Consider the following 11,931-nt stretch of genomic DNA (forward strand, 5'->3'; position numbering starts at 1 on the left):
TGTATGGCGCATTAGGACCACACATCGTGCCGGAGACGCACCAGGGCTGGTGGGGCTAATCTCAACTGACACAACACCCCTGGGCCTGGCTGAGACAGACGTCACCCTCCGTCAACACTAGACTGTGAATGAGTCCCAAATGGCACCCTATTCTACTCCCAAAAGAGTGCCATTTCAGACGGGTCCTGGTCAAAAGTAGTGCACTATACAGGGAATAGGATGCCATTTCAGGAGCACACTATCATCATCACTGGGCTCGGGGTTTGTTTTGATCTGAAATGCCGCTTGTAATGCTGTGTTGTTTGCCATGCCCACTTCACACTTGTCAATTCCATGTCACAACTTTGCAGATATTGGATGTTGGACAGATGTATAATATTGTTTTGTTCTTGTGACTGTGTCAAACCTCTGTGACCTTCTTTACTTCTTCCCTACAGCTAGTGACCCCCATGACACGCGCACACACACACGCACACGTCCTCATCAACCAATCACATCCCTGTATTGGGATGTGAGGAAAGGCGAGGAAGAGCCAAGGATGAAGAAACCTATATATTGGTGGCGCCACTATTACGTGACACTTCGACAGGGCTGTGTTTTGTGTGTGGACCAACGGCCATCTTCCTTCTCTGACATCCAGACGTTGTTTTGTTTTCCAATAGGATAGTTGTTGAACATCCAGTCAACATCCAGATTATCACTGCTGAATACAGCATTGAAGGATACATTCGGTATACAGTTTAACCAATAGGAAAGGTACAGACAGGGGAGATGCTGTGTTCCCAACTGCAGGTGTTACTGGTGGCTCTATCTGCCTCAGTGTTTCTGGCGAGGGTCAGCGCCGCTCCACACAGAGACATGCTAGCTGAACTACTGAGAGCAGATACAACCAAGGGCAACGAGGTGAGTGGTTGACTCACTGTTGTGTGTCAATTGCCTCATTTATAACCTTCATCTTCCACTTATCCACATTCTGATTGTGCCCACATTGCATCTATATGGTTGTAAAATGTTGCTTATCTGTCCACATTGTGAACAGATATCCTGGTCCCTCTGTATGCAAATTATTTAAGATTCTGTCAATGATTTTACAGGGCGCAGTGGTGATTTTAAATGCTGTCAATGTCCAGATCACAGGTGGTTAGTGGCATCTTAATTGGGCAGGACGGGCTTGTGGTAATGGCTGGAGCGGAATCAACATTAAACACATGGTTTCTATGCGTTTGATGCCGTTCCAGCCATTATTATGAGCAGTCCTCCCCTCAGCAGACTCCATTGGATCCTTTCTACACTTGTAAGATATTCAGACACACCTCAGGAGGTCGTCAGGAAGATCGGATCACAATGAGTCTTTTAGACGTCTACACCCGTCTAAAAATGTGGACAAGATCAAGACTAAGGATGCACGCTAGAACCGTGTATAAATGGAGCTAATGTTTTTATTCATTCTTGAATTATATTCTGTAATATTCAACTCAATGGTCATACAATTTCAAGAGGACTAGTCATATTAAATGACCATAACTTCTACTTGCTGTATATGTTAAATGATTTGATTAGGCTTCTGATGATGTTTTGGTCCTAGAATAACTGACAGAAGTGTTCCATGACAACCGTAGTGTTAATGTCCGTGGTGTCAGTTATTCCCTTTCTTGGATGGACAATGAAGTTGTATTATGTGTTATTATATTCTTTTCCTAACAGGATCTCTCCCGCACCCTCCTGCTGAAGATGATGTCGGACCTGATGAGCACAGCGGTGGGGGAGAACGAGGTCCTACCGGACCTGGAGGAGGCACTCGGGGTGAGGGAGGAGGTGGTGCGCCAGCTACCCCTCTCCCATCGGGAACGCAAGGCTGGATGCCGGAACTTCTTTTGGAAGACATTCACATCGTGTTAACCTGCCAAGCAGCCTCTTCTTTGTGCTGGATCATTTGAAGACATATTTCTTGCAATGTCACAAATGTAAAATGACAGCTACTCTTCCTTTTGCACTGTTCATGATCAATTAAAAGGTCTAGAATGATGTTGGCAAGTACCGGATATGTCTTTTTCAAGGGTTGGTTGTCTAGCAACAAAAGCAACCCGTGCACAACTATGGGGCAAGCTTAGATTGTTGACATGTAAGCTATATTTCACCTTTACTGAAAACAAATACATTTGCATAATGAGTACTTGTCTCTTAAATACAATCAGTACAGTTGTTGATTAGATAGCTAGCACATTTTAGCAATATTGGCATGAAATCAGTCAAGACATGGTATCAAACACAAGCCACTTCCCACATGGCAGGTTCTTTACATTCTTGCTAGCAGCCATCCATATTCACAACAACGCGCTGGCTTCTGCTGCACGGAAGCGTGCACATCGTTTTTGTAACGTTGTCAGCTAACTCATCTATAACACCGAATAGGTTTTAGGTTAGGGTCTAGTACAGGGGTATATGAAAAGATGACAAGGTGTAGTTTGCTGAAAAATAGGGATGGTTTATTGTATTGATTATGTACTACAATCAGCATTAGGGGAGAGCAAATGCACACACACACACCCACTCACACTTCAAACTTGAGCCAAATTGTACAAACCACCTGCTCAGTACAAAAGCATTCTCCGCTTGTATTCCTCACATGGACAGATCGATTATTCTGCAATACAACAATGGCTTTAAACCACAGATTACACTTGTCAACAAAACATTTTGGCCATCAAGGCCACACATTTGAACGATTGTACCACGAGACTGAAGGGAAAGAGTGAGATGGTAAAACAGACAGAAATATTAACTATGACGACATGTTCTATAGCCTTTCATTGCCGTTCTCTTGTACTAATCAATATGACACTGGAACATAAAACATTTACACGCAGTGACGGCCATAAACACGGACTTAGAGACAATGAGTGTATAACAGGAGTTGAAATAAATACGCAAAAGTGGAAAATGCAACTCACAGGGCTCACACAGAGATCTTCATATCTTTGTGCTCAGAGACAAATACTGAGGGAAAAGGATCAAGTACTGTGATTCCAGACACAAACACAGATTTGGGTTTTGAAGGCGTGTGAAATTAAAAAGGTGTTCAAGCCTTCAAATCATACGAGCCGCTTTTACGTTGCAAAACAAATTAAGACGGCGGGAGGACGAAGCACAAGGACATATTACATCAAAACAATGTGAGAAGGACTCCAATGTCTCAGAGATGCTTCAACATGGCCGATAGCGCCATGAGGATATGGATTAGCGACGCAAATCTAACTCTTAAGCTAAAACAAAAAAAAACATAAAGAACACAAGAGCATGAGATCCCTGTTTCTCAGTAAGACAATTGCATTAGACTTCATTGCACCGTCTTCACCATTGTAACAGTCAAGTATAAATCAACACAAATGTTAAGAGAAATTATATTATAGTAATAAAAAGCGCATTCAAATTTTGAAGATGGGGTTTGGAGTTTTGGCTGGCTTACAAGAAACATTCTCGGAAATGCAGTACCAATTATCATGATGCAAATCGCTGTTCTGTTTTGACAAGGCAAACTTGTCAAGCTGCCAAGTTATCATCTTGACACAAACGGACTGTTTCAACATTAAATTAGGGTCACAGCATTGACTTTAGCGATCTGCTTTTTATGACTACCTAATCTTTCTTTGTCCTCTATTCTATTCACAAATCAATCCAACTACAGCTACTTCCTCTCCTATGAAACGTATGCAAACCCATTCACTCCATAACCAAATCAACCCGCAACATATGCTCCGTCACACATATCATTTGCATATGTGCGTTCTTTCATGCGAGGCAGTTCAGCGTTTTTTTTATTGACTTTAGTGGCATACAAAAAAATATATATGTTCCATTATCTGGACTGGTCAGATGGCAGGAAGATATAGTCTTCCTCAATCCTCATCATCACCACCTAATTTTCCTACTTATCGTCAATATCCATCAACCATTATTTGCCATTATAGAGCTCCTTCCATGTCCCCTCTATGTCTGGCAGGATAGAGCGTAAAACATAGTGTAGGACATGCAGGATTAGTGTGACATAAGCAGTGGGTGGGGAAGGGGGAGGGGGGTTAGTGCAGCCCCTGCTGCCTGCAGGTCAGAGGCTCTATACAATACTGGTATGCGCTGAAGGGTAGGGGATAGGGAGTAGGGGTACAGGATACAATATAGAGGATAGGTGATAGCTAGTATAAACCAGAGGACAAGGATTAGGGAATAGTGGTGGAACTTGTTGTCAATCCATGTTACAATACCCTGTCTTTAACCTGTAATTATGTATCAATAAACCTAGTCAAGTGAAATTAAATAATGGCATCATATTGAAGACTGTCATAGGCAGTTTGAGGTGACGTGGTACTACTGATTCCACAGCTTTGGGCATCTGAAGAACAAAGATTGACTAGAAGAGTATGAAAAAGTAGAGAAGGACAAAGTTGCCCTTAGTTTAACATTTCCCCCCTTGTGGTTAAGGTTATGATTTGGAGAGGGGTGAATCTGGTCTCAGATATATTCGTTAGGGCAACTTCTACCTCAGAGCAGGTGAAAGTAATGGAAGGATTGCGGGGTCAGAGGTGACGTCCCCTAGTTGGTTAGCAGTCAGTGGAGATTTTGGCGGAAAGGTCCTGGATGCGGCGGGCGCTGCAGCCCTTACACAGGATGTGACCATCCAGGGGGTAACAGCCTCGCCCCTCACCCTCGGAGGACAGGAGCAGACCACACTCCTGGACAGAGAAAACACAGGGTAAATCCAGGAACACTGATTGGGTTCAACTGAATGGCCTTTGTACACCTGATGTGACATCCTGCCAAACTGTAAACGTCATTCAACTTGAGCGAGGTATTTTACTAACAAGGACACACACACACTCACACTACTACTCACCTCACACACGTAGCAGTTGACGTGGAAGCTGCGGTCCAGCGCCACTATCCTGACGGTCTCCTCCTGTCCCGGTTCGGGCATGATGGCCTGGCCACACACTGAGCAGCGGGGGGCAAACTTCCTGTTTAGGACAGAAAGCGTCAACACTAACATTAAAACTCAGGGGGGTGGAACACTAGAATTACGTTTTAAAAAAGGACCAATGGCTGAACGTTATCTCAAGAAATGAAAGTGTAAATCTAAGTTTCATTGTTCAATGGGAGACTTGTGCTGGTGTCCCAGTTCATTGTTCGTCTAGAAAATGTACAGGTAATATCTGGCCCGGAGATATTCCGTTTGTTGAGCTGCTGACCTGTGGAAGTCATCTATGCAGTGAATCTGGGAGGTGGCGTCCACAGTGAAGGGAACCCCGTCCAGGCAGCAGCCACACACCACACAGTTGAAGCAGCGCGGGTGGTAGGCCTTTCCCATGGCCCGCAGGATACGGTCCAAGATGGGTTTGGAGCACTTAGAGCAGCGCTCTAGGGTACTCTGAGAGAGGCAGCACAGGTTCAGACAAAATAGTTTGTGTGAGATATTGGTAAAGAGCAATTAACCAAAATGTTGGTTCTTTTTTTGTTTTTCAAACAACTAACTGAGCGACGTCAGTTCAATTATTGGAAATGTTTTTTTGTTCTGTGAGCTCAATGCGTATTTTGAGCAGTTTCTCTAGAGATAAATAGGTCTTAATTGAAAGGAAAACATGTAAACCCACAAACACTTGGACCTCCATGGAATGAGTTTGACACCCCTGTTTTACATAGTTTAGCGCAGAAAACATGGTAGAGAGCAGTTGCTTCGAGAAGCATCTCTACCTGAAAATACATGATATAAAAGCGATTGATAGTTGGTATTCAGCAGGCAATAAAAGTATGCCTTATTTACTTTGAAGAACTTCTAAAATAGTGATTTTGTCAGGCAGCAGCTCTACAGAGCTGAACTGCTCATTTCAAATCCAGCCACATCTCAATTGGGATTTGATCTGGACTTTGACTAGGCAATTCCAAAACTTCAAATTTGTCGCCATTTAGCCATTTTCATGTAGACTTGATTGTGTGTTTCGGATCATTATCTTGCTGCATGACCCATCTGCGCTTCAGCTCACAACAACTGAAATATTTTATTCAAGTAAAGTAAGGTGAATGCTTAATAGGTGATGGGGAGTCACTACCATCATGGAACTTTTAGAAATAGTTTTATTCTGTTTTGCAGCATTCAACCCCAAGTGCATTATTTTATTTTTAAATTATAATCAAAATCTGCAATTATATTCTAAATAATCTAACTGAAAAGACCTCAAAAAGCACTAATGCCTTAGCACTAGTGAGAGAATACAATATATATGGAGAAAGACGGCAAGAAAGAGACAAAGATGGATGGAGAGATCAACTGATAAATTCAGGGAATACTGCTAAAGAATTTAGAACGAAGAGGAGCAATTCTCAATACAAAAAGTGACAGCAACTCACAATGTAACAGCTTTCGCAGTAGCTCTTCTTGTCCAGGGCGTAGAAGGGTTGCCCCCGGAGACGGGCGTGGCAGGTGATGCAGGTGAAACACTCCACGTGGAACACCTGCTCCATGGCGATACAGCCACTGCCATCGCCAAGCACATTGTCACCGCAACGCGCACAGCGACCTGATAGTATAGAGGGAAAGGAGAAAAGATGAGAATAGGAGGATAAGAGATTTTTACTCAGAAGGAACATCTTGTGTTCAATTTAAATGAACTTTGTAGCCCAAGGGGAAATTAAGAGTCCAGTCAACACAAAGGACATAGGGAAGTACCAAAGTATTCCTCTGTAGGTGGGTGATTCATGTCATACACCAACTTCTTAGTGAGCCGGTCCAATTCCTCCTCTTGCCTCGGAGCTGCTGACCCCTAATGGACAAATATGATTAATTATTCATTATTTCCCATTCAGATTAGTGAAACCAAGAGACTGAGGATGCAAGTACTCAAAAAGGACCATACTTTAGAAGCAGCAGAGCATGCTGTAGAGTAGATGACCTCTGAACTCTAGACAGACACTCACCTTGCTGGGCTGATAGGCGGGACTTGGGGCCTCTCTTGACCCTGGTTGGTGATTCTCCAGGCCTCTCTTGGGCGTGGGGCCCTGGTTCCCTCGCCCTCTAGACCCCCCGGGGATCTCCTTGTAGCCCCCATCAGAGTGCAGCTCCTGGGCTTGGGATGCGGGATGGGGAGGGTACCAGCCCTGGGGGCCCGTCTGGTTCTGGGGTGGGGGGCGCGAGGAGTGCTGGTGGGGCGGAGGAGGGGTGTAAGCCTGCTCAGCTTGTCTACCAGTTTGGGAGTAGGTGACAGGCTGGGCTGATTTGACCTGGACGCTGAACCTCGGGCCAGTAGGGGTGGAAGAGGTGGTATAGGAGGCAGGGACGGGCTGAGGGTAGGGTTTGGACACCTGCGCGTAGGTGTAGTCTGGCTGGGGGGAGTACTGGGGAACCTGGTGGGGATCACTGGGGTAAGGGGGTGCTGGATGGTACTGGGACTGGGGGGGGTAACCCATGGACGGCCTGCCCTGAGAGAGTGCTCCTGGCTGGGTTGAGGGTTTGTAGTGGTCCCCTGAGATGTGTTTGTTGTAAGGCACGTTATCGTACAGCTGCAAAGGAATGGAAAGTAAACATAAATCATTTTTTTGCCTTTTTTATTTCAAATGAATTACTAACAAAAACTCAAGCGTAAACATCCAGAAGAACCAGTGATACACTTTCAGCCAGATATGTTTTTATTTTTATTGGTCAGTTATACGTTTGTGTATTACGTTTCTGGGGAATAGTTTATTCCTCATATGTAGTCAGTCAGGTAACCTACCTGTGTGCTGTTCTGTGGATGGCTGTCCAGATCGGCCAGCATGCAGGTGAGAGAGTCAATCTCTGCATCGAGGTTGGAGTGGTGTCCACTTGGCTTCTCAGGTCCACGATGCTGAAATCATAGAGCAGGATCACACACACGAAGTCACATGCCTTTATAACATTTCACAACAGGAGAAAGATAGAGCAAATGTAGTGTCATTACTTGTTTATTTGAATATTGGATTTGAGCAAATGTTATGCTCCATTACATTACAACAAACATAACTAGCCTATCTACATGCAATCAGGTTGAAAACCTCACTAATCTTAGTCTGGAAACTGCACTGAACATCGTGGCATAATGGAGCAAAAATCAGTGTGGATTCCAGGCTACAAAAACAATTATGTCCCACCTACCATTAGCTCATAGCTGTCCATGTGAGGGTTCCAGGACCGGTCTTCTTTGAGCCCGTGGGGAGGTGGTTGGTAGTAGTGGTCGTTAGATTTAGGGTGAAACCCTGTGTCCTCTTGGTGCTGCATGGGTCCACCTTTACAACAAATATGACACGGTACACTTTACATTTACAAACAAGACCATAATAACCATAATGTACACACTTTACATTGACACATAATCAAATAGTTTTCATCAATATTGTGCCAGTTCTAATCACCAAAGCATTGGAGTACTCAATCTTATCAGTTCTAACTCTCTTCTACGTCAAGGCTTGAGCTAAGTTTTCACTGACAATAAAACTGTTGTCAATCACGAAAGTTATCACAGGATTTCATTTTACCAAGGTTTAGCACAAAACTCAAGCCCAGTGTAATGTAAGGCCCACCACCACCACCATGTTCCTACCTGTGGGTCCAGTAGCCATGTACCTAGTGGCCAGTCCTCCTCCACCTCCTTTCTGGTCATAGACCCCATACTTGGGCCGGGGGTCCGAGGAGACCTTCATGGGCGGCTGTCTGTACATGGCTGGCCCGGAGTGGGACATCTGATGAACAGTTCTCTCTGGGCTACCCAGAGTCCTTGGCGGCAGCCAGGTGGGACCAGACATGTCAGGGTTCTGAAAAGAAGGTTGTTGTGATTAAACTGCTATATTGTAAAACTATAGCAGAACAATTATATTCCTGTATTTAGGACAACAGCAGAACAACTATATTCTTATTTCTATTACACCATATTGGATGACTGTCTTTCGTATAACAGCGATAGGTTTAGGCTACAACATGATACTCAAATGTTCCCTATACCCATCACGAGGTTGCTACAACCTAGCCTATCAATTCAAGATTACAAGGTATGTGCACACAGGTCGAGAGAAAAATTTGCTGACATAGGGTGTGATCATTAGTTCAATAGTTGCAAACGAGAGTCTCCATGGGACAAATTCAGGTGTGTTTATCCTCATTTTGTTCCATTTAAGAAATGTTTTTCCACAGAATCGGCGGAATGAATACACCCCTGATCACGCGTAAACACTTGTGGACGTCAATGCACAACACATCAGCTATGTGACCAGGCACAAAAAAAAAAAACTTTCCAAGCCAAACGATATCATAACTGCTACACACAGCCTACATCTCTGGCACAATATTAGTTAAAGTAACGTCATAGTCAACATAGCCAATAGAACTAAAGTGTTAGTAAACCTGCTAGTGTGCAGTCAATAAGCAGTTTAGCACTTACACCGGCAGACCCCGGGGGCAATAAATTAGTCAAACCAAAAGCTTACCTTGACTTGGAAGAGTTCCAGTGTTGTGTTGGATAGTCATAGCCAGCTAGCTAACATAGCATCCCTCTGTTTGAGCAGAGTGTTTGACTAGGCTAAACTAGCTAGCTGCATTTGCTAGCTAAGTGAAACTGAAAAAAATGTGAAATCTCTATCTGGCTCCTCCTTCATGTTTGGAAGGAATGAATTTGTTCAAAACTGTTCAACCATCGTCTTTCTCTTCGAGTCAACTACTCACCACATTGTATGCACTGCAGTGCTAGCTATCTGTGTCTTATGCCTTCAGTACTAGATTCATTCTCTGATTGGGTCAGTTCATGCTGCAAGAGATCGGTTGGAAGACGTCCTCCGGGAGATGTCAGTTACTGTGTAAGTATATAGAAGGGTCTGAGAACCATGAGCCTCCTAGGTTTTGTATTGAAGTCAATGTACCCTGTGGAAGACGGAAACCATCTGTCCTCTGGATACACCATGGTGCTACCCTACAGTGTGCGGTTGAGGCTACTGAAGACCTCATTTGAAGTATAGTATGTTTTTATCAATTATTTGGTGTCTTGATTATATTTAGGATAGTTTTATCTTTAAAAGGATAATTTTTTTCTGTTTTACAGATTTGTTTTTCCTCCTGAAAATCACTGAGGAGGATGGTCCTCCCCTTCCTCCTCTGAGAAGCCTACACTGGTGTGTATATTTACGTCAGAGGCAACCACTGGTCTGTATATTTGTGTCACTGGTAACCACTGGAGTGGAAACCAAGAGATGCTTCAATCTGGGTTTCCTATGGCAACTGACACACAGCAGTTTAATAATAGGCTCATAGTTGAGAAGCAGGAAGATAGCGCCATTCCCAACCATAAGGGGAATTCCAGCGGACAGACACACCAGTTCCACAGTGTGAGCCAAAACACACACACACGGGCACATAACAAATAAAAAAAACCACACAGAAATCTCACAGGTGCAAGACCTGTGGCTTGTTCCACCGTTACCCCTGGGTCTTTATCCACTACAATAGTTATTGTCTCTGATGTTTACACTCAACTCTAAATGATCCCAAATGAAGTTGCAGTGACAAAAACAAGAGAGGAAACGTCTGTAATGATATGCGTCTCTGCTTCGGCACCTGGACCTGGTTTACAACAACACATTACACAAGGCAGTGAAATAAATGTTTTTAAAAAACGGAAAGGTTACAGCTGCAAGGATGGGACTGTGATTAGGCCTTGTCTGATTATTAGGCAACAACATTCTCCACAAAACTTTGACCATGACAGCCTTTTATGATGATCATCATTAGCATCTATACATTTTATCTTCCTAAACAAACATATATTTAAAGTGCATTGTATTATTATGTTCACTATAAGTGAATGACCAGTCAGAGCCGACTCTACTGCAATTGAGCTACTGTCCCTCCTTCCACCGGCCTGATTTAAACTTAAATCCGGCTGAGCGGACACTCAAATCCGAGGATTGGTGGGCCGGAAAATTAAATCACAGCGGTTTTATAATTCTGTGATTAAAAACATTATTTTTTTAAGTCTTACGGTGGATTGTAAGACCACTACTCACATAAACTATAACAGCTAGCCAACTTGATATCAGTTGCCTAATCATGATAGCACACTTATATGAGCGAACTGTCAAACGGGAATTGAGAGCTGGAGCGCGATAGAGATACATTGTTGTAGCAATGGCAATGCTACATTGTTGCAATTATAGCCTACTAAACTTCCGCAATCAAAACAATAACACTTCTGCGATTGGGAAGTGTTGGATGCTATGAAGAATAGGCTAGAATGGGGATATCCTACCTCTTAAAATCCAGAATCCTTATGTCTTCTCGTCTTCATACTCATCTACAAACGAAAAACATGTCACAGTGTAGCGACAATTAGGCTATTTGGGTCAATAGCCAGATCACATGCAATGCTAAATCGTATAGGCCTATGGCATTGCACCTTTCTAAACGATAAAAACATTGCTTTGTCAAGTTTTGGAGCGGCAAAGAAAAAGTGTAGGGTAGTTAGTAGTAGACACACGTATATATGTTCAGAGAATTACAATATTTTTCGAATTTAAACAACAAACATCATGCAGCGTCAGTCTAGGAATATCAAACGGGCAGTTACACTGAAGTTAACATGCGAGATTAATACAGAGAAAATTACAACATTAGCCTAACTTGATATGTTTGTTTGAAGAGATAGCTGATCTACAGCGTCTAGGCTACACGATTAGCCTACTAGAAAGAAAACGCTACACTTGTTGCACACAAACACGCGCAATTAAACAATTGAACTTATTTCATGTGTTTTTCAGATAGGGTAGAATAAAACTCGCTCATAAAAAGTAGGCCTACTTTCTATTGGGGTGTATTCATTACGCCAATTCTTTTGCAAAACGTTTTGAAGGAAAACCCGTTGTCGGCCCCTCCCCGTTTCGTTCCTTTTG

At 43.3% G+C, this 11,931-nt stretch overlaps 2 protein-coding genes across 4 annotated transcripts; one reads left to right on the forward strand and one right to left on the reverse strand.

The window, feature by feature from the left end:
• Nucleotides 1-2,345, forward strand: sst5 (somatostatin 5). The gene is made up of 2 exons (XM_035753176.2): nt 1-903; nt 1,705-2,345. The coding sequence occupies exons 1-2, from the start codon at nt 772-774 to the stop codon at nt 1,897-1,899; spliced, it is 327 nt and encodes a 108-aa protein (XP_035609069.1). The 5' UTR covers nt 1-771; the 3' UTR covers nt 1,900-2,345.
• A 119-nt stretch (nt 2,346-2,464) lies between these two features.
• Nucleotides 2,465-11,929, reverse strand: trip6 (thyroid hormone receptor interactor 6). 3 transcript variants are annotated; one of them, XM_035753173.2, is made up of 11 exons: nt 11,840-11,929; nt 11,292-11,336; nt 8,601-8,811; nt 8,156-8,286; nt 7,758-7,868; nt 6,964-7,545; nt 6,716-6,809; nt 6,397-6,566; nt 5,241-5,419; nt 4,889-5,009; nt 2,465-4,727 (listed from the first exon to the last, which is right to left on the reverse strand). In XM_035753173.2, the coding sequence occupies exons 3-11, from the start codon at nt 8,800-8,802 to the stop codon at nt 4,596-4,598; spliced, it is 1,722 nt and encodes a 573-aa protein (XP_035609066.1). In that variant the 5' UTR covers nt 8,803-8,811; nt 11,292-11,336; nt 11,840-11,929; the 3' UTR covers nt 2,465-4,595. The 3 variants fall into 3 exon arrangements, with proteins under 3 accessions (XP_035609066.1, XP_035609067.1, XP_052353192.1); XM_035753174.2 differs by lacking the exon at nt 11,840-11,929 and adding an exon at nt 11,663-11,833; XM_052497232.1 differs by lacking the exon at nt 11,840-11,929 and having other exon boundaries at nt 11,292-11,833.
• Nucleotides 11,930-11,931: the final 2 nt, after the last annotated feature.

The sequence above is a fragment of the Oncorhynchus keta genome, chromosome 35, assembly GCF_023373465.1.
Source record: "Oncorhynchus keta strain PuntledgeMale-10-30-2019 chromosome 35, Oket_V2, whole genome shotgun sequence".
NCBI lineage: Eukaryota > Metazoa > Chordata > Actinopteri > Salmoniformes > Salmonidae > Oncorhynchus > Oncorhynchus keta.